General features: G+C 45.9%; 1 protein-coding gene across 1 annotated transcript in view; it reads right to left on the bottom strand.

Annotated features, from left to right (window-relative positions):
- The window catches only part of COL3A1 (collagen type III alpha 1 chain), a 105,793-nt gene that overhangs the window by 61,645 nt on the left and 19,429 nt on the right, over nucleotides 1-24,719 (bottom strand). Inside the window, exons 2-4 of the mRNA XM_077319444.1 lie at nucleotides 7,432-7,634; nucleotides 5,985-6,038; nucleotides 2,779-2,898 (exon numbers count right to left, since the gene is read on the bottom strand). Coding sequence (XP_077175559.1) covers nucleotides 2,779-2,898; nucleotides 5,985-6,038; nucleotides 7,432-7,634 — 377 coding nt within the window. The remainder of the gene's footprint in view (nucleotides 1-2,778; nucleotides 2,899-5,984; nucleotides 6,039-7,431; nucleotides 7,635-24,719) is intronic.

Here is a 24,719-nt window from a genome sequence, read left to right as displayed (position 1 = left end):
CTACCGTAACCTGCCACCCCCTTGGACCTTCACAGAATCAGCCTCTCCATCAGATGGCTATCCAGCCTCTGTTTAAAAATTTCCAAAGGTGGCGAACCCACCACCTCACGAGGAAGCCTGTTCCACTGAGAAACTGCTCTAACTGTCAGGAACTTCTTCCAGATTTTTAGATGGAATTTCTTTTGAATTAATTTCATCCCATTCGTTCTGGTCTGTCCATCAGGGGCAAGAGAGAACAACTCTGCACCATCCTCCGTATGGCACGCTTTTAAATACTTGAAGAATGCTAGCTGTAGTGGAAAAGGAGCGATTGAGCAACAAGAAAGCATCCTTTTTATCAGTTTGCCAGCTCTGGGTTCTGAAATATTTAGGATATTTAGGGCTGGAGCATGGACAAGGCAGGGTTTGGGGGGCAGAAGGGATTTTATCAGGGTACAATGCATAAAAACATAGAACTTGAAAGAACCCCATCTAGTTCCACCCCTGCCCAATGCAGGACATTCACAGCTTCCCACCCCCTGAGAACTTTATGACCAGAGGAAGGCAAAACACCCTCCAAGATTTTTGGGCCAATCTGACCTGGTGGAACATTCCTTCCTGTCCCCACAGTTGCCACTGGCATTACTCTGGACATGTAAGAAAGAGCCACAAGATCTGAGCACTGGCTCGTATCTTCCTACCTTCCCTCTCATAATCTGCCTAAATTCAGAGAAAATTTAGGAAAACAGAATCCATTTTATAAAATGGTTATTTTCTACAGGGGGTGGTGGTGTCTGCAGTAGGGATGGGTGATTCTGCTTGGATAAGCTGAAAAGTACCCTAATCAGTAGTACTTTCCTGCTGTATCTGAGCCGAATTGCCCATCCCTGCACTTTAAATGTTCAAAATCAGACTTATCCGAATTACAATCCAGCAATCCAGGCGTGATTTGGCTGCTCCATTAAGCCTATGAGGTCATTAAAGTCAATGGGAAATTCTGCACTTTTGTCTATTCTGTTTTGGTAGAGGCACCAAATTTTCAGCATAGCTGAAGGAACCACTCTCCAAAAGAACCCCCAAGTTTCAAAAACATTGGAACAGGGGGTACAATTCTAAAGGCACCCAAAGAGGGGGCACCCATCTGACCTCCATTGTTTCCCAAGAAGGTTGGAAAGGGGCGCCTTCTTTGGGTACCCATAGAATTTAACCCCCTGGTCCAAATGTTTTGAAACATTGGGGTTCTTTTGAGGACAGGCTCCCGCAGCTATGCTCAACATGTGGCACCTCTACCTCAAACTCCCACCTCCCAGACCACAGAATAGATAAAAAGTTAAAATTTCCCACTGACTTCAATTGCCCCATAGGTTATAAGGGCACCATATCGATTCAGCCGAACCAGAATCTCTGATTTTGAATCTCCAAATCCAAACCAGTGATTCAGGTGCAGCCGAATTGATCTGACCCAAATTGGAAAAGTTCTGATTATTTTTTCTGTGCAGATCCCTAGCTTTAGTTCCAAGCCCCCTCCCCCCCTCCCCGGAGGTTTGCAACTCTAATGTGGAAACACCCCAGGTAGAAAGAAATAATCTTTGATAGGCATGGGCACAGCCCAGCTCATGAACTAAAGTTCAACATATATTTTAGCTCGTTTGTGGTTCACAAACTGAAATTCATAGTGGGTCTACTGCCATGAATTTTCACAATATCTGTAAGCAATTCATGGACAGTTTGTCACAGTTCAAGAATGGATACATATCCAGCCAGACTTTCTTTAATCTGCATATAACATGGAGGGCACGTAGAGGAGAATTGGGGGGAGGCCTCCTGCAAGTTTGAGGTCTCTAGCTTGCACAGAGTCCATTCTATACACTCCTGAACTGTACCTGTCATTTACCCAAAATAACTTTCCTGGGGACACTTTTGGGGAGAGGGGGGGACTCAGACACCATATATCAAATCCTCACCAAACTTGGCGGGCAGGTAAAGGAGAGTCAATCAGAGAAAGTAAATTTAGTGCCTCTAACATCCTGGAGGGGTACATTGTATTGCATCATATACTGTCATGAATTGGTTCATTTTGTTTGGAAGGCTCCCACCACACACACTTCAGTTTGTTCATACCTAACCCTAATCTTTTAAATCTCCTTGTGGAATCTTTCCCATCCGGTTTCACAAAGATGGCCATGGAAAAAAGCAACCAATAATTCTGCACAGTAATTCAATATAATGATCTTCATAGGACCAGGGATGTGCTATTAATCTTCCTTGCACACAAACAGTGAGAAAACGCATAGCAACAGGAAGTCGCATGTACTTGGTAAGACTGCTATATGATCAAGATCAGCTTGAAGTCATGGTTTGTAGGAAGGATGCAATGGATGCATGACTACTCTTGGATGTACAAAAGGGACAGGAGTGTGTTTGAACAGGATGACAGATGATCGGCAGAAGAAAAAAGCGGATTCCTGGGAGAGAATATCGAAAAGTATAAACATTTTGGAGTCCATTTCCATCCCTCAATGGCTACATTTGGGGAATGACTGACACATTCAAGAATACTCGTAAACAACAACAATCACCATCCTTGGTAGTTTCTTCCAACTACTCTTCCATGGTATGACCAACAGAGCACAAGAAAGCTGGTCTTCAACCTGTACATTGACTTTTGACAATGAAGCATAATTATAATGACAAAGGGGACAAAACAGATCTCTTCGCAGGATGGCATGCAAGCACTAGATGAAAACCCATGGATAATAAGTGCAGGGTGAAAAAGAAAAGAAAAAAAGAACAACTTACTGGTCCGGTACCGACAGATGGGCAATTCTCACACCTTCCGGGGGGGCCGGGGTTACCAGGTTGGCCGGGTGTCCCTGGATTACCAGGTGAACCGTTCCTTCCTGGGGTTCCAGGTGGGCCCTACAGATTTTTCATCAAAACAATATTAATAATAATGAATCATTTAAAAAATCAACAACAACAACAACAACAACAATAAAAATAAACTATATAGTATGTGCCAATTCCCTTTCTTATTGGGAGAACTGGAGTGGATTGTTATAAGTATAACATAAGTATAACAATAAAATAACAATAAAATAACAATAGCAATAGCAATAGCAATAGCAATAACAATAACAATAACAATAACAATAACAATATATATATTGTATACATTTGTATACGTTTATCTATATTATATTAGTACATATTTCATACACCAGGAATGATCAGTTTTGGCTGCTCATATAAGCGTACTCTGTTCTTGTAGTGGACGGATGTTTCGAGAGATTTCATAAAAGAGTGCTACAATTCTGCCACTCCTATCATCTGGTTGCACACATCCTCTAGTGGCATGAGGAAAGGAATTTATTTATTTATTATATTTATATACTGCCTGGAGGCTCAAGATATATTTATATACTGCCCGGAGGCTCAGGATGGTTTACATAAAATGCATAAAATTGGCCGACTATTTCCAAGAAATGTACAGTAACTTATGTAGCCTTTACCAACAGGCGTTCTTCAGAAGAGTGTAGGATTAGGACTGAAAAAAAACGCTCTGTGTTTTCATTAGATTTAATGTCCCATGGGGGACCAATGAACCTTCTTAGTGCAAGGACACTTTTGTACCGGTGGGAGAAACCCAAGTGCTCTCTCTACACAGGCTATGAGGAAACGGCAAGTACATGAGCAAGCCCCTCGTTCCACCATTTCTTCGGGCTTGGTATGGGGCCTGAAGCTTTCCCCAACTTCCCCTACTTGAAATGCTGACTCTCCACTCAAATGAACACATCTTCTAGCCAAGCTAAATCACAGCTATTTCTACTGGGAAATTAGGTGCTAAACACTGAAAATGACAACCTTCAACTTACTGCCCAGAAATTGAATAGCAGCAGCGATAATGGCCTCCCACTATCCCGCGGGCCCTGTGGGAGCTTTTGGTGTTCTGCAGGACCTGCAAAATGGAGCTCTTCCACCAGGTCTATGGTTGAGGCCAGCGCGTCAAGAAAGATCTGTTGGCCCCCCCTCCAGGATAGTGTGTGTACGGCGGCTATAGTTTCAGATGCCCCCACCTCCCTTATGAGTTATTGGGAGAAGGGATAGGTTCTTGATATTTTTTTCTGCCATTCTTCTCTTTTATAGTATGTCCATTTGGATTGTGATGTTTTTAATGTCTGGGGTTTTAATGGGGTTTTTAACGGGGTTTTATTCAGACTGATGTAACCCGCCGTGAGCCACTGGGAATGGCGGGCCATAAATTAAGGATAACAACAACAACAACAACAATAATAATCCTGTTCTCACAACATCTCAGAGCAGAGGGGCAGGTAGGATAGTGGAGCAGGCTTCATTTAACTTCCCCTCTACCACTGAGAAACTGTCTCTTCTGCCATGGTTATTCTCTACTGAAGTTTCCTCTGGCCTTACCCCCCCCTTCCTTATTCGCTCCCCTGCTCCAGCTCCCAAGAGGGTTGCCATGTCTCCTACCATGGCAGGACACCTCCTGCTAACCGCCCCCTCTGTTGCTCTATCAGCCAGCAGGAATAACCAATTAATTTTTAAAAATTGTCGTTGGGATTACAGCATCTTATCAGTGCTTGGGAAAACCCAGAAAAGATGTTTTACCGTAGAGTTTCCAGGGATTCCTAGAGTAGCATGACACCATTTCTAGGCTTTCCTCAGAAATGATATAATACCGTTGTGCTGATGGTGCCCCTCCCATGACCTCCCCCAGACTCAGCTGGTTGGCAGCCTTATCACAGCAAGAGAAATGAATCCCTTCCCCCCCAGACCAACAGCTTTCTGGTGAAAATAAACACTAGAGGGAAGGATCTGGGATGATAATCTCCCAAAAATGTGGGAAGGGCAAGTGACTGAACTGATAGCCAGCCCTTCTTGACACTCACCTCCCTTCACCTATTTTGGCTGCTTTATATAACGTTTTGTTCACCCTCTTATTCTCCATTCTTACTTCAAGAAAGCCATGACTCTACTTGCAAGAAAACGTGAAATAGTCCATTTTCTGCTGGTCTCCACTGAACAAAACACCTTCCCACTGAGACAACGGAGCATTAGACTTTGGCCCGACTGCAGTCTTTGACTTAGTTCTCATTGAAGCGAAACAAAACTGTGTCTAGATCATACCACTTTAGGCTGCAGGAGGATGGTCTCACGTGACCTAATTCTCTTTGGGACAAAACAGGTCCTTCATATGGAAAACTGGAGTTAAGAAGTTAGTTTTCTGAGTGCAGGGGTTATTTTGAACCTGAAGGAATATGAATCGTGGGACTCCATGCTCATGCTCTAAAGTGGTATACCTAACATGGGTTTACTACCTCAAAGTGTGAGCTAAGCTTCTGAACCTACAAGGAAGCCTAGTCAGTTGCCATGTGGTGATAGGCACAGGCAGTTTTAAAAAGGGGACAGTATAGATTAGTTGAAGATAGGTTTATCAGTGGCTCTTAGCTATGGTGACTAAAGGAAACATCCATGTTCAGAGGATACAGTACAAGGAGGCAACATCAAAGGAAGGTCTCAGTCTCTGTGCCCTGTTGTTGGCCCTCCAGAGGAGCTGGTCTGAGAGAGAATGGTGGACTAGATGGACCACTAGTCTGATCTGGCAGGGTTCTTCCTATGTTCTTAGGTAGGCCTTGGGCTTCCTGTCCTTTTTCTGGCCCTCCAAAAGAACTGGTTGGCTGCTGTGTGAGATAGGATACTGGTCTAGATGGACAACTGGTCTGGTCCAGCAGGGCTTATGTTATTAGGAAAGCCTTAGCCTTTCTGCCATATTGTTGGCCCTCCAGAGAAGCTGGTTGGCCACTTTGTGAGTTGGGATGCTGGAGTGGATGGACCATTGGGCTCATCCAGCAGGGCTCTTCTTCTTAAGCAGTCTGAGGGTCTTGCCTTAGATTAATATTATTTGTGCATTGAGGGTCTCTGGGATGGTGATTTAAAAACAAACAAGATTTAAGAATGTGTCTTTACACATATTTTGAACTTACAGGATCTCCCCTTGGACCTTGGGGACCTCTTGATATCACAGGGCCCGTGACAGGCTAGAAAGAGACATAAGCAGAAAGAAGCAACAGTGAGCAATTACCACCAACACAAGCATAAACATCTGAAAGCCAGTCTTTGGGGCAGGGGTAGTCAAACTGCGGTCCTCCAGATGTCCATGGACTACAATTCCCAGAAGCCCCTGCCAGCATTCACTGGCAGGGGCTCCTGGGAATTGTAGTCCATGGACATCTGGAGGGCCGCAGTTTGACTACCCCTGCTTTGGGGTATTACGTATGGCAGGAAAACTTGCAAAAAGTCTGCCCCAAAAGACACTGTTTTATTTTTATTTCTGCACATGGAGCTTGTTTTGCCATGGAAAAGCTTCCATTGTATTATGGATTATACACGGTATTCCCCCCTCATGGCAGCCACTGCGTCTTTTCATTTAAAACTGGCTTTAAAATGACTTTTCTTTTACAGCAATAATGAAAATGACTGTTTTTGCATGCATAAATACTTTTGCATGCATAAATACTAGTACACCATACTAGTGTGGGGGAAATGGACAGCCCCTAGTCCCTCATCCACCAATGGGAGCTTGAGGTGCTCCTTATTCGACATACACCCTCCCACCTCTGCTATGACAGCATTACACCAGCAGAAATTAATTTATTCATTCCCTCAGAGGTATTTGCAAGCATTTCAATCCACTCTCAATGAGCAACAGCATACCTCTGAGGAGGAAAGCCTGTAGTGCTTTCAAAAGGCTGCGTTCCCCCATGGAAATTTGGGTGGGCATGTATACTGCTCTGCTTCCCAACCAAATCCAGCACAATCACACCCCTTCTGGAGTTTCTTGGAGCCTGAAAAATGTTTCAGGAGTTTCTCAATGGTAAAAAAGTTGAGAAAGGCTGGTCCAAGCCAGCATGGACCCAGAAGGAGATGCTAGTCAACATCTTGGGTCTAATAGCTGGGAGTCATCCAAGTCTCTGAGGTGAATTGTGCCACTTCCAGCAGTTGTGTGTGGTGGTTTGCTCAGAGAACTGGCCCAGGTTTCTGCTGTTACAAGATGAACCTGTGAATTCTGCCCCCTTTTCAGGCAGCTTCCTCTCCAGCTGGTTAGTTTTTGTTGCTTGATGTTCTGTTCCTAGGTCACCCTGAGAAGTCTTTGTGTGGAGGAGCAGTGGAGAATCGAACCTGGTTCTCAAGATTAGAGGCCACCCCGTTTTAAACCAACTCACCACACTGGTGTAGTTTGTTGCTTCTCTTAGGATGCTATCTTGCTTTATGTTTTTAATTGCCCGAGCAAACCCTTGCAAATGACCTAGGGCCCACAAAGTGGGGGCAAGGCCATCAAGGAAAGTTTTCATCCATAAAGTTTCAAGAAATGAAAACACGGTTTCCAAGGCAATGACCGGGGAGGTTTCCGTCAAAATACGGCGCTCTTACCGGTGCTGATGTTGATTGCGGGCAGACTGGGCAACATTCTCCAAATGGGATCTCAGGGTTGGGGCAATCTAATTCTTGCTCGTCGCAGATGATGTCATCACAAAGGACAGCTCCGGAGTCACACACACAGATTTGGCACGGCTCAGGTTTCCACACGTCTCTGTCGGCATACACTTGGCCAAGGTGGGTGCATTCTCCTAACACTATGAAAGGAAACAATAAAGGTTAGGTTATGGTGAGCATGGGTCGAATAAAAATATGAGATCTTTCTTAAACAGGATAATGGCGTCACAGACATTGTATTGGTGATACGTTTTAAACTGATAGGTCAGGGGTCCATAATCATTTGGGTTAGAGGGCAGCTCTGGAATTCTGACACAGGGTGGTGGGCGCAATCACAAAATGGCCGCTGCTAAATGGCTGCCTCAGGAGGCACAGCTGGTCACAAAATGGCTGCCTCAGCTGACCTGTGGTCACATAGTGAAGATCATGGAGCTGTGGTGGCAGCTGTAGCCAAGCAAAGTTTGAAAAAATCTACACAGCCAACCAGGTCTCCAATAGCCAAACAGAAGCTCTGGAGGACAAAAGCCTTACTTGATACCTCCAACTTTCTATAAACATTTGATGGGCACCAGGAAAAAGGAAATCCTAAATAGCTATTTCCAGCCTCCCCATCTTTGATAGCAACCTCTCTTGCTACTGTCCTGGGTCAACAAACAATGTTAGAAAAAGGAACACCGCATCTCCAAATTATTATATGATACAATATTATTTATTTTTCTGTCCATTTTTTTTAAACCTAAAGACGCAATGCTGGCATTGTTAAACACAACCAAAATGGGTTGTAAATTTGAACAAGTGGGAAATTACTCTTTTAATTAATGCACTTGAGGGGAGGCAACATTTGTTGGAATAATCAGAGATTGGGTGAACAACAGATATCATGATACAAGGGCCTTCCTACAGGAAAAGACACTTGTGTATATTTAAAACACTTGTGCTTATTCATTTGGTTGGTTGTGTTTTTAGGGATTTATATACTGCGCCTCTCAGACATGCCATCCCAGGGCAGTTTATGGAACCTAAAACCTCAGTAAAACCAATGTATTTCATAATATAAAACAATGTAAAACAGTTTTAAAATGTTGAACCACAATTATACACCATTGCATCAGCCAAGATTACTGGATCGATGATTTATAGCCTGCCAGGTGTTGGGTAATAGGTGTTGGAAGAGGAAGGGAGGACCGAAGAGACGGGAGGGGCAGGAAGGAGGTGTGAGATTTAGATATTTATAATATTTTCTCACTAAGATGTTCGTCCACTATTAATCTTTACTAAGGAACACTGACCGCTGCATGCATTTGAGCATTTTGCAGTTGTTTTTATTAAGCTGTTCCACATTTTCACTTGTGTCCATAATGCTTCATCCCACCCCTAGTCCATATGTGTTTTACTCCCCCTGGTGGTTGATTCAATAGTACAATGCTATATGCCCGGCATAAACATTTGCAAGTTTTTATGCCGGATGTATACTGATGCAATATTGAATACACCCCTAGAGGGATAAAAATACATGAGGAAAAGATTCCCCCTCCCCCGCAAGCAATAGGGACACACAACTGATGATAATGAGAACCTTGAAGAGCCATAGGATGGCTCTGGAAACAGCTACATTTGTTGTAAAAATGACCCAAAGTCACCCTTTAAATATAGCCATAGAATGCGATTGTAGGGAAAAACGTAATAGGTGCAACTCAAACATCTTCAAGCACTATCTTGATAAGTAGTTAGGGGACCAAGAGCCACAGTGGTGTAGAGGTTAGAGTGTATGAGTAGGACCTTGGAGAGTTGGGTTCGAATCCCCAGTTTGCTAAATACACTAGCTGGGTGATCTTGGGCCAGCCACACACTCTCTGTCTTGTCCACCTCACAGGGTTGTTGTGAGCATAAAATGGAGGACTGGGGAATGATGTAAGCTGCTTTGGTCCCCCATTGAGGAGAAAGGCCATGTACAAACAGAGAGAGGGCGAGTACTGTCTAGATATCAGGGAGAATAATTTTCACAGTCAGAGTAGTTCAGCCGTGGAATGGGCTGCCTAAGGAGGTGGGGAGCTCCCCTTCACTGGCAATCTTCAATAAGCGGTTGGGCAGATCATTATCCTGGATGCTTGAAGCTGATCCTGTCTTGAGCAAGGGGTGGGACTAGATGGCCTGTTTGGCCCCTTCCCACTCTAGGATTCTGTGAGTAGAGTTCAGCAGTGGAATGGGCTGCTTAAGGAGGTGGTGATCTCTCCCTCACTGGCCGTCTTCAAGCAGCAGCTGGACAGATACTTCTCCTGGATGCTTGAGGATGGTCCTTCATTGAGCAGGGGGTGGGACTAGATGACATGGATGGACCCTTCCAGCTCTAGGATTCTGTGAGTCGAGTTCAGCCATGAGTCTAGTTCGGCTGTGGAATGGGCTGCCTAAGGAGGTCGGGAGCTCCCCCCACTGATGGTCTTCATGCAGCGGCTGGACAGCTCCTTATCCTGAATGCTTGAGGTTGATCCTGCATTGAGGAGGGGATTGGACTCTAGGATTCTATGATTATATATCTCTGTCTCTCTGTTTCTCTGTCTGTCCCAAGGGGATTAACAGGAAACAGGCCTATTGGGGCTAAGTAGTACAAATAGGGTCGCTCTGGTCAAAAGTGATTACATGGTATAATGAAAGACAATAACATTCTCCTCTCTATATCACTTGGATAGAAGGGCCTCCATTACTGCTGCAGAAGTTCAAACATTTGCATCTATGGCATTCACGCTTATAAATGATAGAAGGAAACATTGTAGTGTCATCCTAAACAGAGTGCTAATCTTGACACAATGACTTCAGTGAGCTCAAGAGGCTCCAGCTCTGCTTGGAATGGCACAACAAAATGCCTTAATACCAAATTCAGAAAAGAATAGGGTTCTTAAGAGGTATTCGTTTCATTCCTCATTGCCCAGTTTCTCCCTGAAACACAGTGCTCCCTTTACTTTATTCTTTTTTAGGAATTTGGAGTCAGTCTCCACTTCAATCTGTTTTGATCAACGAGGAATCTGGAGAGGAGGGGAAGGAAGAGAGGTTCTGCAAAATTTCGAGATTTCATTCGATTCTCAAAGGCAGGCCATGTTTCCCTAAGCCTTCCCCTTTTCCTGCCAGTGCGCCACCTTGTGGTGAGACATGAAACAACCGCAAAGGCCAAAACAATAAAAGGTTGCCTTGATTTCTCTTCAGAGAGGAACGAAAGAGAAACACCTGTTTTTCAAAGAGAAAAAAGTGAATCAGAGGACTCTGGGGCAAGATTTTAGAAGGTGGACATTGTAAAACGAAATTCCCCTTAATAAAAAGGGTGGGAGGAAAAGCGTCACTGTCTGATATGACCTTTGCACTTCCAGGAAGGAAGGAAATTTGCTGTATGGAATCCCAGTTCCTGTATCACTTTGCTCAAAATCCAATCAACAATGAATAACATCCAGTTTAGAACGGCAATGTGAAAATCATCTTTGTTCCTCCGTTTAAAGGGTTGTCTAACCAGGATTCATATCTGCCCTTCCCTTCCCTTTCCATTCCTTTCCTGTTATTAAGCTCGTATGAACAAAGGCCTTGAGTGTATGCCAATACATCACAACGGAACAAAAAAGACAACCCAATGTAACAAAACTTGACAGTGCAAACAAGATAAAGTACCAACTCAACAAGATGCGTGTATCTCATAAAAAAATCTAAAGCACACTGGTGGATAAGACAGAACAGTGTGTCTATACAATTTCTCACAAAAGTCAGCAAGGCAGTACTCATTTTAGGAGCACTGTAAGGAGATCACTATTGTTGAATATGTTGCAATGGATTGAGTTATGTCTTGATATGTTACCAATAAAGAGACCACCCAGGAATTGACAGGGAGCTGCAATCTAGAAAAAACAAGGATAACCGAGACAACTCTGATCATCAAATAGCAAAAAGAGGTCTACAGTCTCTAAATCAGGGGTAGTCAAACTGCGGCCCTCCAGATGTCCATGGACTACAGTTCCCATGCTTCCCTGCCAGCGAATGCTGGCAGGGACTCCTGGGAATTGTAGTCCATGGACATCTGGAGGGCCGCAGTTTGACTACCCATGCTCTAAATGGTGTGAAAATGGAATTTTAGTGAATCATACCTGCCCTAATTCAATACGCTTGAGAACCATTAGAATCAAAATGGTTTTATTGCATTCTCTGTATGAGAAACGAGGGCTTCAAGCTGAGAAAAGACATTTTTTTCTCCCGACTGAGGTAAAACCTGAGGCATTAAAAATAAGATTGCTATCAGACATGAATCTTAGAGCACTGCCATTCGTTTTAATAAACAGTAGGTGGCAGTATTGACCAGATAAAAAGCAGGCGCATGGCATACTCAGCTGGTTAGAATGCTTTCCAAGTCTTCTTGCAAAGTTTTTGGATATTGTTAAATCAGTTAAGAACTAACCTGGAAGTTCTGCAGTACAAATCTCTGTAGCTTTTGGCACAATGGATGCAACATGTACAGGGTTTTTTTCCCCTCCCAGGAGAAACCTTACATCTGTGAATATTTGCCAGCTGAAAACAGCACTGGCTGGTCAAGAGATCAGCTTGCTTTGACACAACGCTCCATAAACTGCATATAAAGACAGACTTTTTTTTTTAAAGAAAAGAGGAAAAGTCCTCTGCAAGGCTGAGCTGTGTCCCAAAATGGACAATATATGTAGCACTGGCAGAGTAAAAATTTGCAACAAAGATCAAAGAATCAGACTGCTTAAAAGAATAAACGTTATCTTGTGAAGTGCAACACCTTTGCATAGAAATAGGAGAGGAGAGAGAGTCCCAAATGTCTGTCTAACTGTTGTCTGCAGCCCTTCTTTTCTGGAGGCAAGCAGGGAGGAAGTGGACTCGAAGGTGCAGGAAGTCTCCAGTTGAGCCAATCAGGAAACAGGAGGAGATTATCTGGAAATTACTAAGAAGTTCTTGACCTAAATATGCTAACTGCACATCTCCTCTGATGCCCCCTAAAGGATGTTCCCCTTACTGCAGGCTTTCTCAACTAGGGTTTTGTGAAACCTGGGGTTTTTGTGATGGTCCTGGAAGGATTTCCCGAATGGATGGGAGTTAATTAATTTTTATAGATATTTTTCAAATTTGTTAAACATTTATTGGGAGATATGAACATATAGGGTCATGTTAACCCACCCACCCCTCCCAAAGTGGCCAACGATGGGGATGGGAAGGGGAGGGGCCCGGGGTGGGCATGTACACAGTTATGCTTCTCTATCATATTCTGCACAATTGCGCCAATTCTGGGGTTTCTCGAAGCCTGAGGAATGTTTCAGGGGTTTCTCAACAGTACAAAAGTTGAGAAAAGCTGCCATATCCTGTTCAATCAATCATGCACTCTACAGATTTTGCATATCTCAGCATGTAAGAGATGGGAGTTTACTCTGGGTTGGGAAATTTCTGGAAGTTTGAGGGGAGTGGAAATTGGAGACTGTGAAGTTTGGGGAAGGGGAAGGATCTCCATTTAGTACAATGCCGTAAGTTTCCCCTCCAAAATAGCCATTTTTTCCAGGGGAACTGATCTGTGTGGATTCAGAGATATCACCAGGCCCCACCTGGAGGTTGGCGCCCCTATCAGGCAGGGGCTGCAGTGAGGAATTATGACTCTAGGATAGGGACAGACCCTCTTTCTTGAGGCCAGCTGGCAGCCCTTGATGGTGGGGTCAATCCTGTGGTTGCACAAAGACGTCCCCTTACAATATGGCTGATTTGGGAACTCGTAGAATATCGACTGGATGACTGGCTCAAGAACCCAGCCAGCTGATCTCTACTAGATCCACTGGGCTGCAACAGTACTTGGTGTAGTGGTTAGGAGTGCGGACTTCTAACCTGGCGAGCCGGGTTTGATTCCGCGCTCTCCCACATGCAGCCAGCTGGGTGACCTTGGGCTCGCCACGGCACTGATGAAGCTGTTCTGACCGAGCAGGAATCTCAGGGCTCTCTCAGCCTCCCCTCCCTCACAGGGTGTCTGTTGTGGGGAGAGGAAAGGGAAGGCGACTGTAAGCCGCTTTGAGACTCCTTCGGGTAGAGAAAAGTGGCATATAAGAACCAACTCTTCTTCTTCTTCATTAATATCAGGGCTCTCTCAGCCCCACCTCCCTCACAGGGTGTCTGTGGTGGGGAGAGGAAAGGGAAGGTGACTGTAAGCTACTTTGAGACTCCTCCAGGTAGAGAAAAGCGGCATATAAGAAACAACTCTTCTTCTTCAGCAACCAAACCAGATGTGTGTGGGGAGAAGGTCACAGGAAATTTGCTGGCCCCGTTCCACACAGGATTTAGCACATCCGCACTTGTGGGGCTCCGTACTTCTAGCGGAGTTCTTCGTGCATAAAAGTTTCTTGAAAAACCAAACAGCAATGATAAATGATCTTGCAATGTTTCCCTCAAAGTATGGCCTATATGCAAAACACACATTATTGCTGAAGTACACAATTTATCTTGGAGATGGTTTGCCAACAAGCAAACACATTCTTGAGCATCCACAAAGCATGTCACAAAATATCAACAAGCCATTAATATAGGAAAATATGTATATATAATATTAAAACTGCATTTGTCGTGCTTTGAGACTTTAATGCTTCCTGCTTCCTGCGATGGATTCACAGTCCTTGAGGTAAACAACTGAGATCAGAAGTCTAGAATCCTGTCCGGCGGAGGTTTTGATACAGTGCCCAAAATGTCCAGATATGTATACAAACCAATGTATGCAGGGAGATCAAATGACCGTATTTCATTTGGACCTTTATTGGGAAAGCACAGATAAAATCCTTTAAGACAGTGGTCCCCAACCCCCGGTCCGGGGCCCGGTACTGGTCCGTGAATCAGTCGGTACCGAGCCGCGGCTCCTCCTCATCCTCCTCCCCGGGTAATGCCTTGGTCGCTGCCCTGCCATTCTGCCGCTGGCTCAACTTTGGTGCTCTCCGGTAGCTGCCATGGCTAGGTTCCCCCCTCGGCGTGGCACTGCACAGCTGCTGGGAAGTCAGGGGCGCTGGCGGGAAAGCAAGTGGAGCAGGGGCTCAGGCGGCAGTGGCAATGTCCCTCGGCAAAAACTACCTCCCCCAGGCCTCAGTAAAAATGTCAAGTGTTGACCGGTCCCCGGTGATAAAAAGATTGGGGACCACTGCTTTAGGACATCCAAAGCTGAGAGAACCTAATAACTGGTGCCAAGGTTGTGGGCACGATGCCGGCTGTGTCAGTGTGTTACTTTTGATTTAAAAAAGGAAGTGACATAGGTAGCTCTAGGAATCACTGGAAACAGAGAATCATAAGAACATTAGAGGAAACCTGTCGGATCAGTTCAGTGGTCCATGTAACCAGCATCCTATCTCACACTGCAGCCAACCAGTTCTGGATAGCTAACCACAGACTGTAGACTCCAAAGACTTTTAAAGAACATCAGAAGAGCCCTGCTGGATCAGACCAGTGATCCATCTAGCTTAGTATCTCATCTCACACAGTGGCCAACAAGTTCGTCTAGAGGGTTAACATCAGGGTTGAGATTCTGAGGCTTTCCCCTGATGTCACCTCCTGGCTCTGGGATTCAGAGGTTAAGTGCCTCTGATTATGGAAGTTCTCCTCAGCCTCCATGATTAGCAGCCGTTGACAGACTTATCCTCCATGAATCTGAGTGCAAGGCAGTGAGGAGATATGCCTATTGGTTTCTTAACTGTTGGTCTTCTGCTCAAACCACCTCTTCCAAGCTGGTTCCCCCCAAGGAGGAAACCAGAAACAGAGATCTTCGGCAGGAGAAGCCGGCAAGGGTGGTTTTGAGCAGTGGAAGGAAAGCGGCCAATGCGAAAGGGATTAAGTACTTCCTCCTTATCCAACTCTCCTCTGCTCAAGATGGCCGCCCACATCAGCTTTTGTGTATTATTCTTTTGACTGACAGAATAAATTCTTACACCGAGTCTTTTGAGGACAGCAATATGAGTTTTTGGGATGGGGGGGGGGGGAAATAGCAGCTCAACCTACAGCCTGGAAGTCCATCCTGCCTCCATTTCAGATCTGCCAGAACCTAATCCTGAGGCTGATTTTGTAACGGTATTAGCTGTCAGTTTGTCCTTCATGGGCGAGACTGGCAAGAATATCTGTTTGTAATTCAGCAGGGAGCAGCAATTGACAGCCGCCTCGGCCAAGAGCTTAGGCTGCAACCGCTGTGCCAGAAGGGAGATTATCTCTCTCTGGGGCTTACCACACCAGGCAGATGTAAATCCATGGGAATGTTTCGTTTCACCCCAAGCGTGGCCATTTTTCTCCGTTCTTTTCATCTGAGCTACAGGAAGGGCTTGTGTTGGTTTCTTGACTCAGCTGTAGTTAATCGGGTGGGACCTCTGACAGTGTCATTCCCTTGTAGGAATGTTTCCCAGTTTTATGGAGACAGACGGGGCAAGCAGCATATCGTGAGGCGAGAGCCTTTGATCACAGTGTTTTTGTAAACGGCAACTGAATTCCAGGGGACTGATTGGCTGTTCTGACAAAGAATGATCATTGGCTGTATTTGGTTGTGTGACACAGTCTACTAATGTAACAGAGTTGATTTTGCTGTATATTCCCACTGTCATGATGGTAGTCCATAGTCTGATGAAGAGTGCTTGCACTCGAAAGCTCACGCCTTGAATAAATCTTGGTTGGTCTTAAAGGTGCTGCTGGACTCTGATTTTATTGTGCTACTTCAGACCAACACGGCTACTCATTTGAAAGTGTCCTTCTTCGTTTAGGATGAAGAACAAACGGGACGGAACGTAAAGATTTGTGCTCAGGAATCCTAAATTATCATGTAATTTTTATGCCTGTGTGATTATAGAAGAAGAGCTTTGTATCATACCCTGCTTTTTACTACCCAAAGGAGTCTTGAAGTAGCTTACAGCTACCTACCCTTCCTCTCCCCACAACGGAAACCCTGTGAGGTTGAAGAAGCGGAGAGAGCTCTGAAAGAACTGAGACTGGCCCAAGATCACCCAGCAAGCCTCATGTGCCTTTTTGTGGCTGACGATCACTTTCCTCTCCCTACAATAGGCACCTTGTGATGCAGGGGCTGAGGCAGTCCTGAGGGAACCAGGACTGACCCACGGTCACCCAGCAGTTCTCATATCCCTAAGGGGCTAACAATGGCCTTCCCTTCCTCTCCCCAAAGCAGGCACATTGTGAGGAAGGTGGGGCTGTGGGAGCTCTGAGAGAACTGGGACTGGCCCAAGGTCATCCAGCTAGCTGCATGTAGAGGAGGAGTGGGGAATCTAACCCAGCTCTCCAGATTAGAAACCCCTCTTCCCCCTCAACCTAGCCATCCTTCTACATCTGTTTACTCATTTCCTAGTCCTCCCAGTGCTTGTCCACCCTTCCCTGATTATGTTGGGTGGTTCCCACAGTGGGAAGTGTGGGTGCTTGGGGGGCTCACAATGAGGAGACAGGCAGCAGGGGAGTTCAGAGGGTGAAGGACAGTAGCGGCGGGCCCCACCAGAAGACTGGGCCTTGGCAGTTGTCCCATCTCAGGTTATGCTGACACCAGCCCTGCCTGGAGGTCAGTCCTCCCTAGGAGCGACCAGAAACTCTGTGGTTTTGTCATAGAGTTTCTGGAAATGTCTAGAGAGGTATGATGTCATTTCCAGATCTTTCCAGAAGTGATATCATGACAGTGCAGAGTGAGAGCCAGTTTGGTGTAGTGGTTAGGAGTGCGGACTTCTAATCTGGCACACCGGGTTCGATTATGCGCTCCCCCACATGCAGCCAGCTGGGTGACCTTGGGCTCGCCATGGCACTGATAAAACTGTTCTGACCGAGCGGTGATATCAGGGCTCTCTCGGCCTCACCCACCCCACAGGGTGTCTGTTGTGGGGAGAGGAAAGGGAAGGTGACTGTAAGCCGCTTTGAGCCTCCTTCGGGTAGGGAAAAGCGGCATATAAGAACCAACTCTCCTTCTTCTTCTTCTTCTTCTTCTTCTTCTGCAGAGGGCTGTCCCGTGCCTGGCAACACCGTACCTAGCACATCGGCTGGCTGAGGGAACAGATGTGCACAGTGGGAGAATGGACACAGAAAACATTTGATGAAAATTAAACCTGTCCCTGAATTTCTGTGACTGTTAACGCTTTGGAAGCCCTTCACGGAGACCTTCTTAATATGCATCTCTTTTTATTCAGAAACGGAACAGCAAAGGCTAACATGTTATTCCCTTCAGAGCCCGTAAGTATGGCAATGTTTATGAGACAAGCCGGCGCACTGGTTCCATTCGAGGATTTGTAAGACGAGCCAGCATAGTCTCAATGTGAACTCATTGGATCGCTGAGCCAAAATGCAGACTGTTTTCAATTCTGGGCAATTAGATAAGTGCGGAGGACAGGGAAATGGAAACATTTGGCTCACAACACTCCTCACAAGACATGAAGAAATAAGTAGAAGACAACCGTGTGGGGTGACTTTGCTCCTTCCCGCGAGCGCTCGTTCCTGAATTGTGCTAATTCAAAGAGCCTCCCTCATGCTCGAGTGCAGAGAAGAGCATTTAAACCTATTTAATGCCCTCTCATAGGCACTGGCGCAGGGTGGTAAGGCAGCCGACATGCTGTCTGAAGCTCTGACCATGAGGCTGGGAGTTTGATATCAGCAGCCGGCTCAAGGTTGACTCAGCCTTCCATCCTTCCGAGGTCAGGAAAATGAGTACCCAGCTTGCTGGGGGGGAAATGGTTTTGACTGGGGAAACCACCCTGTATTGAGTCTGCCAAGAAAACGCTAGAGGGCGTCACCCCAAGGGTCAGACATGACTCGGTGCTTGCACAGGGGATACCTTTACCTTTTACCATAGGCACAGGGCATCCAAAACCATATGGAGCACCCCAAAAGGCAAACTGTTTCCTTGTCTTTTTAATGTAGGTGACTTGGAGTTGCCAACTCCAGGGTAGCAAATTCCTGGATATTTGGGGGTGGGGCCTGGGATGGGACCCCATTGGGGCATAATGCCATAAAGCCATTTCCTCCAGGGGGAAGAAGAACTGTTTTTTGACATCAGGGGAAAGAACAGCTGGTATTTTATACCCCGCTTTTCACTTCCCAAAGCGGCTACAAACACCTCTCCTTTCCTCCCCCCACAACAGACACCCTGTGAGACAGATGACGGCTGAGAGAGCTCCAAGAGAACAGTCCTAAGTGAACTGTGGCTAGTCCAAGGACACCCAGCTGGCTACATATGTCGGGGAACGGCAGATGAGATTGTTACCTGCAAGTCATCAACATATAGGCTAAACTAGGATTTTATTCAGAAGGGTTTCCCATCTCCCCAATGCAAACCACACATTCTACTGCAGTTACAATCTGAGAATGCGTTGGAGGGAGGACACTATGACATTGTATCCCACTTGGGTTCCTGTCTTCCTCCATCTCCACCTCCAAATCTCCAGGACTTTGCCCAACTGGACTAGTAACCCTACACCCTTATCCCCTGGATGCGTTGGAGGGAAGACACTATGACATTGTATCCCACTTGGGTTCCTGTCTTCCTCCATCTCCACCCCCAAATCTCCAGAACTTTGCCCAACTGGACTAGTAACCCTACACCTTTATCTCCTGGATGCGTTGGAGGGAGGACACTATGACATTGTATCCCACTTGGGTCCCTGTCTTCCTCCATCTCCACCCCCAAATCTCCAGGACTTTGCCCAACTGGACTAGCAACCCTATACCCTTATCTCTTGGATGCATTGGAGGGAGGACACTATGACATTGTATCCCACTTGGGTCCCTGTCTTCCTCCATCTCCACCCCCAAATCTCCAGGACTTTGCCCAACTGGACTAGCAACCCTACACCCTTATCTCCTGTTGTTGGCCTTGGGGGACCTGGCAGCTTTCCTGGAGATTGACAAGGGTGGTCCACACTGCCAGAGAACAGAAGCAGATACCCGAGTAATTGTTATTTGCATGCGTAGGTTTTAACTCAAAGTTGCCTCTTATCAGACAGACTTAGCAGGTTCCCATAGGGCTTAAAGAACCCGGTTGAGCAGAAACAGACAATAAGAACTTTGAAGAAACAAGTGGATCTACATGGACGATTAAACTACCTCCAGCGTGCATTCAAACATTAATTTTAAAATAGGATGTTTCTGGAGCACAGCTGGTCTCCCCAGCCAGATGTGTTTAAGAGATCTCTTTATAACCAAACATTGGCTGGAGGCGATTTCCTAATCATACCGCCTTCGGCATAACTCTGATATCCATTGGTATCTGAGATGCATTTCTGCCTGTTGTCCTCTTCTCCTTAGATAGGACGAACATCGTCCCAAAACATCGACTTTTCATGGTGGCGTGCACGTCTCACATCTAGCCTAGCATTTGCATTGTGGCAGGAATGTCTCACCATCTTTGGCTGCTTTCCTCTGAAGGCTGAGGCCAGCTTTGTGGAAGAAGAGCCCTAATGCACAGGCTTGTAGAAGCCAACAGTACTGGCGGGGCTGTGTTTTCTGCACGATTCCCTTGGATGGGAGGTTTGAGTGGGAAGGAAAACTGGCTCTCGGAGAAAACCATGTCCAAACTCCCACACGTGGTCTGGAGCAACATCTCAGGGCCTTCCCATTGTTCTCTTGAGTCCCTCTGGGATTCTGCATGCCAAACAGAGTTGGAAAATCCAGCGTTCTTATTTCACACAGATGCACGCAATCATGTTCGATTCCTCTGACACCACTCGGAGGAGGATGCGGAGAACGTGAATCTGCCGAGACGTTTTATACTTTCCTTCTCGCACTGCAGTCCTGACATGGCACATGGTTTGTTTGTGTTATGTGCCGTCAAGTCACTTCCAACTTCTGGCGACCCTATGACTTGACAACCACCTCCCAAATGGCCTGTCATGAACAGTCTTGCTCACGTTTTACCAAATAAGGGCTGTGGCTTAGAATCATAGAGTTGGAAGGGACCTTTGGGGTCACCTAGTCCAGTCCTCAAGAGCCTCTTGTGGCGCAGAGTTGTAAGGCAGCAGACATGCAGTCTGAACACTCTGCCCATGAGGCTGGGAGTTCGATCCCAGCAGCCGGCTCAAGGTTGACTCAGCCTTCCATCCTTCCGAGGTCGGTAAAATGAGTATCCAGCTTGCTGCTTGGGGGTAAACGGTAATGACTGGGGAAGGCCCTGGCAAACCACCCCGTATTGAGTCTGCCATGAAAACGCTAGAGGGTGTCAGCCCAAGGGTCAGACATGACTCGGTGCTTGCACAGGGGATACCTTTACCTTTTACCTAGTCCAGTCCTCTGCAGAATGCAGGAAATTCACAACAACCTGACCACCACAGTGATCCCAATTCCTCGCCCAGATGATGCCCCCACTCTCTCCAACCAGAATCCCTGGATAGTTTGGCTTGGAAGAAATTAGCCTCCTGATCCCAAAGTGATGATCATAGAATCATAGAGTTGGAAGGAACCTCCTGGGCCATCTAGTCCACTCCCCTGCACTATGCAGGACACTCACATCCCCACTGTAACCTGCCACCCCCTTGAGCCTTTACAGAATCAGCCTCTCCATCAGATGGCTATCCAGCTTCTGTTTAAAAATTTCCGAAGATGGAGATCAGTAATCAGCATTTCCCTGGGCATGCAAGAAAGGGCCACAAGAGCCAAGCGCTGAGTCAGCCCTTCCTGCCCACCCACTTACAATCTGCCTAGGTTCACAGAATCAGCGTTTCTGTCAGATGGCTCTCTATCCTCCGCTTAGAAACAACCAAAGAAGGAGAACACAGCACTTCCCAAGGAAGCTTGTTCCACTTCCTGGAGTGATTATCCTGGGTCTTCCTCTTTTCCTGCAGCCTTCCAACTTTTCCCAGCATTATTGTCTTTTCCAGCGATTCTTATCTTCTCATAATGTGACCAAAGTACAATAGCCTCAGTTTAGCCATTTCAGCTTTTAAAGATAATTTGAGCTTGATTTGATCTATAGTCCATTTTATTTGTCCTTTTGGTGGACCACGATATCCGTAAAGCTCTCATCTAACCCTACATTTCAAATGAATCCACTTTCTTCCCGGCAGTCCAGATTGCATACCCATACATGGTAATGGGGCTTGAATTATGGTTTGAATTAGCATGATTTTGGTTGCCAGAGACCCATCCCTATGCTGAAGAATCTTTTCTAGCTTTAGTCATAAACATAATGAGTGATATTATGAGGAGGGCCAAAACTAATCTCCTGTGATTACTTTATAATGATTATTACCAGATAATGCATTTTAAATTTTGCACTTAATGCTTTCAACAGTCCCATTTAAAAGCTGCATTGACAACAAGGAAGAGATTTTAGAAGGAGGAGCAGGAGGAGGAGGAGGAGGAATTGGTTCTTATATTACACTTTTCTTTACCCAAAGGCGTCTCAAAGTGGCTTATAATCACCTTCCCTTTCCCCACAACAGACACCTTGTGAGGTAGGTGAGGCTGAAAGAGTCCTGATATTACTGAAAATAGTTGGTTCTTATATGCTGCTTTTCTCTGCCTGAAGGAATCTCAAAACAGCTTCCATTCACCTTCCCTTTCCCCACAACAGACACCCTGTGAGGTGGGTGAGGCTGAGAGAGCCCTGATATTACAGAAGAAGAAGAGTTGGTTCTTGTATGCCACTTTTTACTGCCTGAAGGAGTCTCAAAGCAGCTTACAGTCACCTTCTCTTTCCTCTCCCCACAACAGACACCCTGGGAGGTGGATGAGGCTAAGAGAGCCCTGATATTCCTGCTCGGTCAGAGCAGCTTTATCAGTGTGAGCCCAAGGTCACCCAGCAGGCTGCATGTGGTAGAATGGAGGATCAAACCTGGCTCTTAACCATGACACCAAGCTGGCTCTTATTTCTTAATATTTCCTTAATGAAGATACAGATAACTCTTGTCAGGGAGGGGCTTTGGCTCACTGGTAGAATGTTTAGTGTCTGGGAGAACCCTCCCCCCATCCTTTTTGAGACTGGGAGCCCCTTTGAAATTTTGAGAGGGCATGATGAGCACTGTCCCAAAATGGCTGCCCTGAGAGGTGGAGGCAAACTCAAAGGAGCTGTCCCTGGAGGTGGAGCCAAAGGCAACACCTCCCTATTTACTTTGCAAAAGAGCTTCTGGAGGAAGGATGAATAAAACCATGCCGAATAAAGAAATACATAAATAGGAAGTCCCTAGAATCTTTATTTAGGAACGTAGCCCTTATCTGGCTGAGAGTCAGTGAGCAGTGAACCCCGAGATGCTTGTCTACTTGGTGTAAGGCATGAGTTGCTCTCATTCTCCTGGGACCGCTTTCCTGTCAGGAGATCTATCAAAGAAGCAGAAAGCAGTGGCTGGAACTAATGAGGGTCACGGCTGAAGATCAAGCTTGCTCTTAACATCCACCGAGGTGGGTATAGCTCAGAAATCACTGTAAGGACAAAGGACTCAGGCACCAGAAAAGATGTGAAACGACATTGTCCCTTATGAAAAATCATTATGGATATCTTCATGCAAATATAGACCGTCATCCTCAAGGCACGAAGCTGGCCCAGCTGCCTGGATCATTCCTGAATTCAGAATCCCCTAGAATTGTAGGCTGTATTTCCAGATGCAAGGGTTTAGCAACGCTTCTTTGCTATGCATCCCTGCGTTGATTTATGATGTCGGCTGAACATTAGCGACACCAATTTTATCCTACGCTGGTTACAGAATGACTCTCTCTTGTCTTGTAATATTCCCCTCCTCGGTTCTGAGCTGTTGAAAGCCTTTTAAGCATCAGCGATAACGAAAATTGGGCAGGTCTGGAGGCGGCACAGTTTGTGACACAGTAAGAAATTGAAGGAGAGAGCAGGAGGAAGTCTCTGGACTCTGTAAAGAGCATGAGCAAAATGGAGAGATCTCCACTTCCTTCTAGGCTTCGCAACACTGCCTAATCAAAGGCTGAGGGATTTGGGGGATTCATTTCTGGGGGCGATGGAGTTTTGGAATGATGTGAGGTCACTTCCTGGGGATGCTCTAGGAATTTCCTTAGGCTCTATCGTAAAGACTAGGGTGGTACCATTTTGTTAATCTGGTATTTCCCCTTTTTGGGTTTTTTGGACCCAATGTTGTGTATGTGTGTGTTTCTGGAAAATCCCAGATTCCAATACTGGTATGGTAGTCAGATCTGGAATTTTTCAGAAATCCCATTTTTCTTCAGGTTCAGTAGACCTGAGAAGGAAAATACCAGTTTGAATCATACTGCAGGAGAAAAAGACAGCCGAAGGATCAGCTGTGCCAAGTGGAGCTGACTGTTCCCACTGGCTTGGCTTGGAACCTCCCCATAGCTTGCAGATACTGGGGCCAGGTTATCCTGCAACACAGTTTAAATTGCTTTGCAGAAGACATCCCAACGATGAACTGCATGCTGTGGGGAGGTTCCAGTCTTAGACAGCTTGAAGAGTCTGCTCCCCCCAGCACAGCTGATCCTTGGACTGTCTTCTTCACTGTTGAGAAACCCCTGAAACCCTCTTCAGGGATGACATTTCTTTAGATGAAGACTGCCAGTTCCAGAGGCAGTCACCACCTAATGCCAATATAGCAAAAAATAAACCATCCACTGCAATGTCTGATTCTTGAGTATGGAAATATCTCCCCCCAAAATATTATATGTATGGTACTGTTGGTTGAAGCCCCAAGGCACAAATCCTAACATCATTGCTTCAAAGCAAGGCCTGGTGGCACCGTGCCAACATCCTCAAGTGTGTTTGTGTTTAGGCATTGCTACACAGCTGCTGTGTTTGGTTCCTTATGCCAACCACATTGTCAACATGTGCTTTCCATTGGCCCTATCACTCCGAGTTAATTTGCATGAGAATCTCTCCGTTGGTCTATTCCTAGATGAATGGGATCCTGACACATACGTCCCATTGGCCCAATTGCTTCTCAGGAAATAATTATACACTGAAACCAGTTGTCGGACAACTCTGGGATCACAGAAACAGATGACATTCTTGGGTGCTGATCAGAATTAAGAAAAAGTAAACAGCTCAAGCTGAAAAACCCAACATCGGCCTGTCTGTGCGATTTCATTGGATGTTCTTGTGTCTGACGGACGTGGGATGAGATGGATTTTCCCAAACAACCTGACTGCAACAGCACAGCATAGAATGGAGAAATAGGATTATAAGGGCTTGCCCACATGCGTTACATTACCGTCAGAGGTAGACTGCATTTGCATATAGTGATTCTGTTTGACTGTCTTACCCTAATGGCCACTGATAGATCAATCCC

The sequence above is a fragment of the Paroedura picta genome, chromosome 2, assembly GCF_049243985.1.
Source record: "Paroedura picta isolate Pp20150507F chromosome 2, Ppicta_v3.0, whole genome shotgun sequence".
Taxonomy (NCBI): domain Eukaryota; kingdom Metazoa; phylum Chordata; class Lepidosauria; order Squamata; family Gekkonidae; genus Paroedura; species Paroedura picta.
Note: the sequence above shows the minus strand (reverse complement) of the source record. Positions and strands in the feature narration are given on the sequence as shown.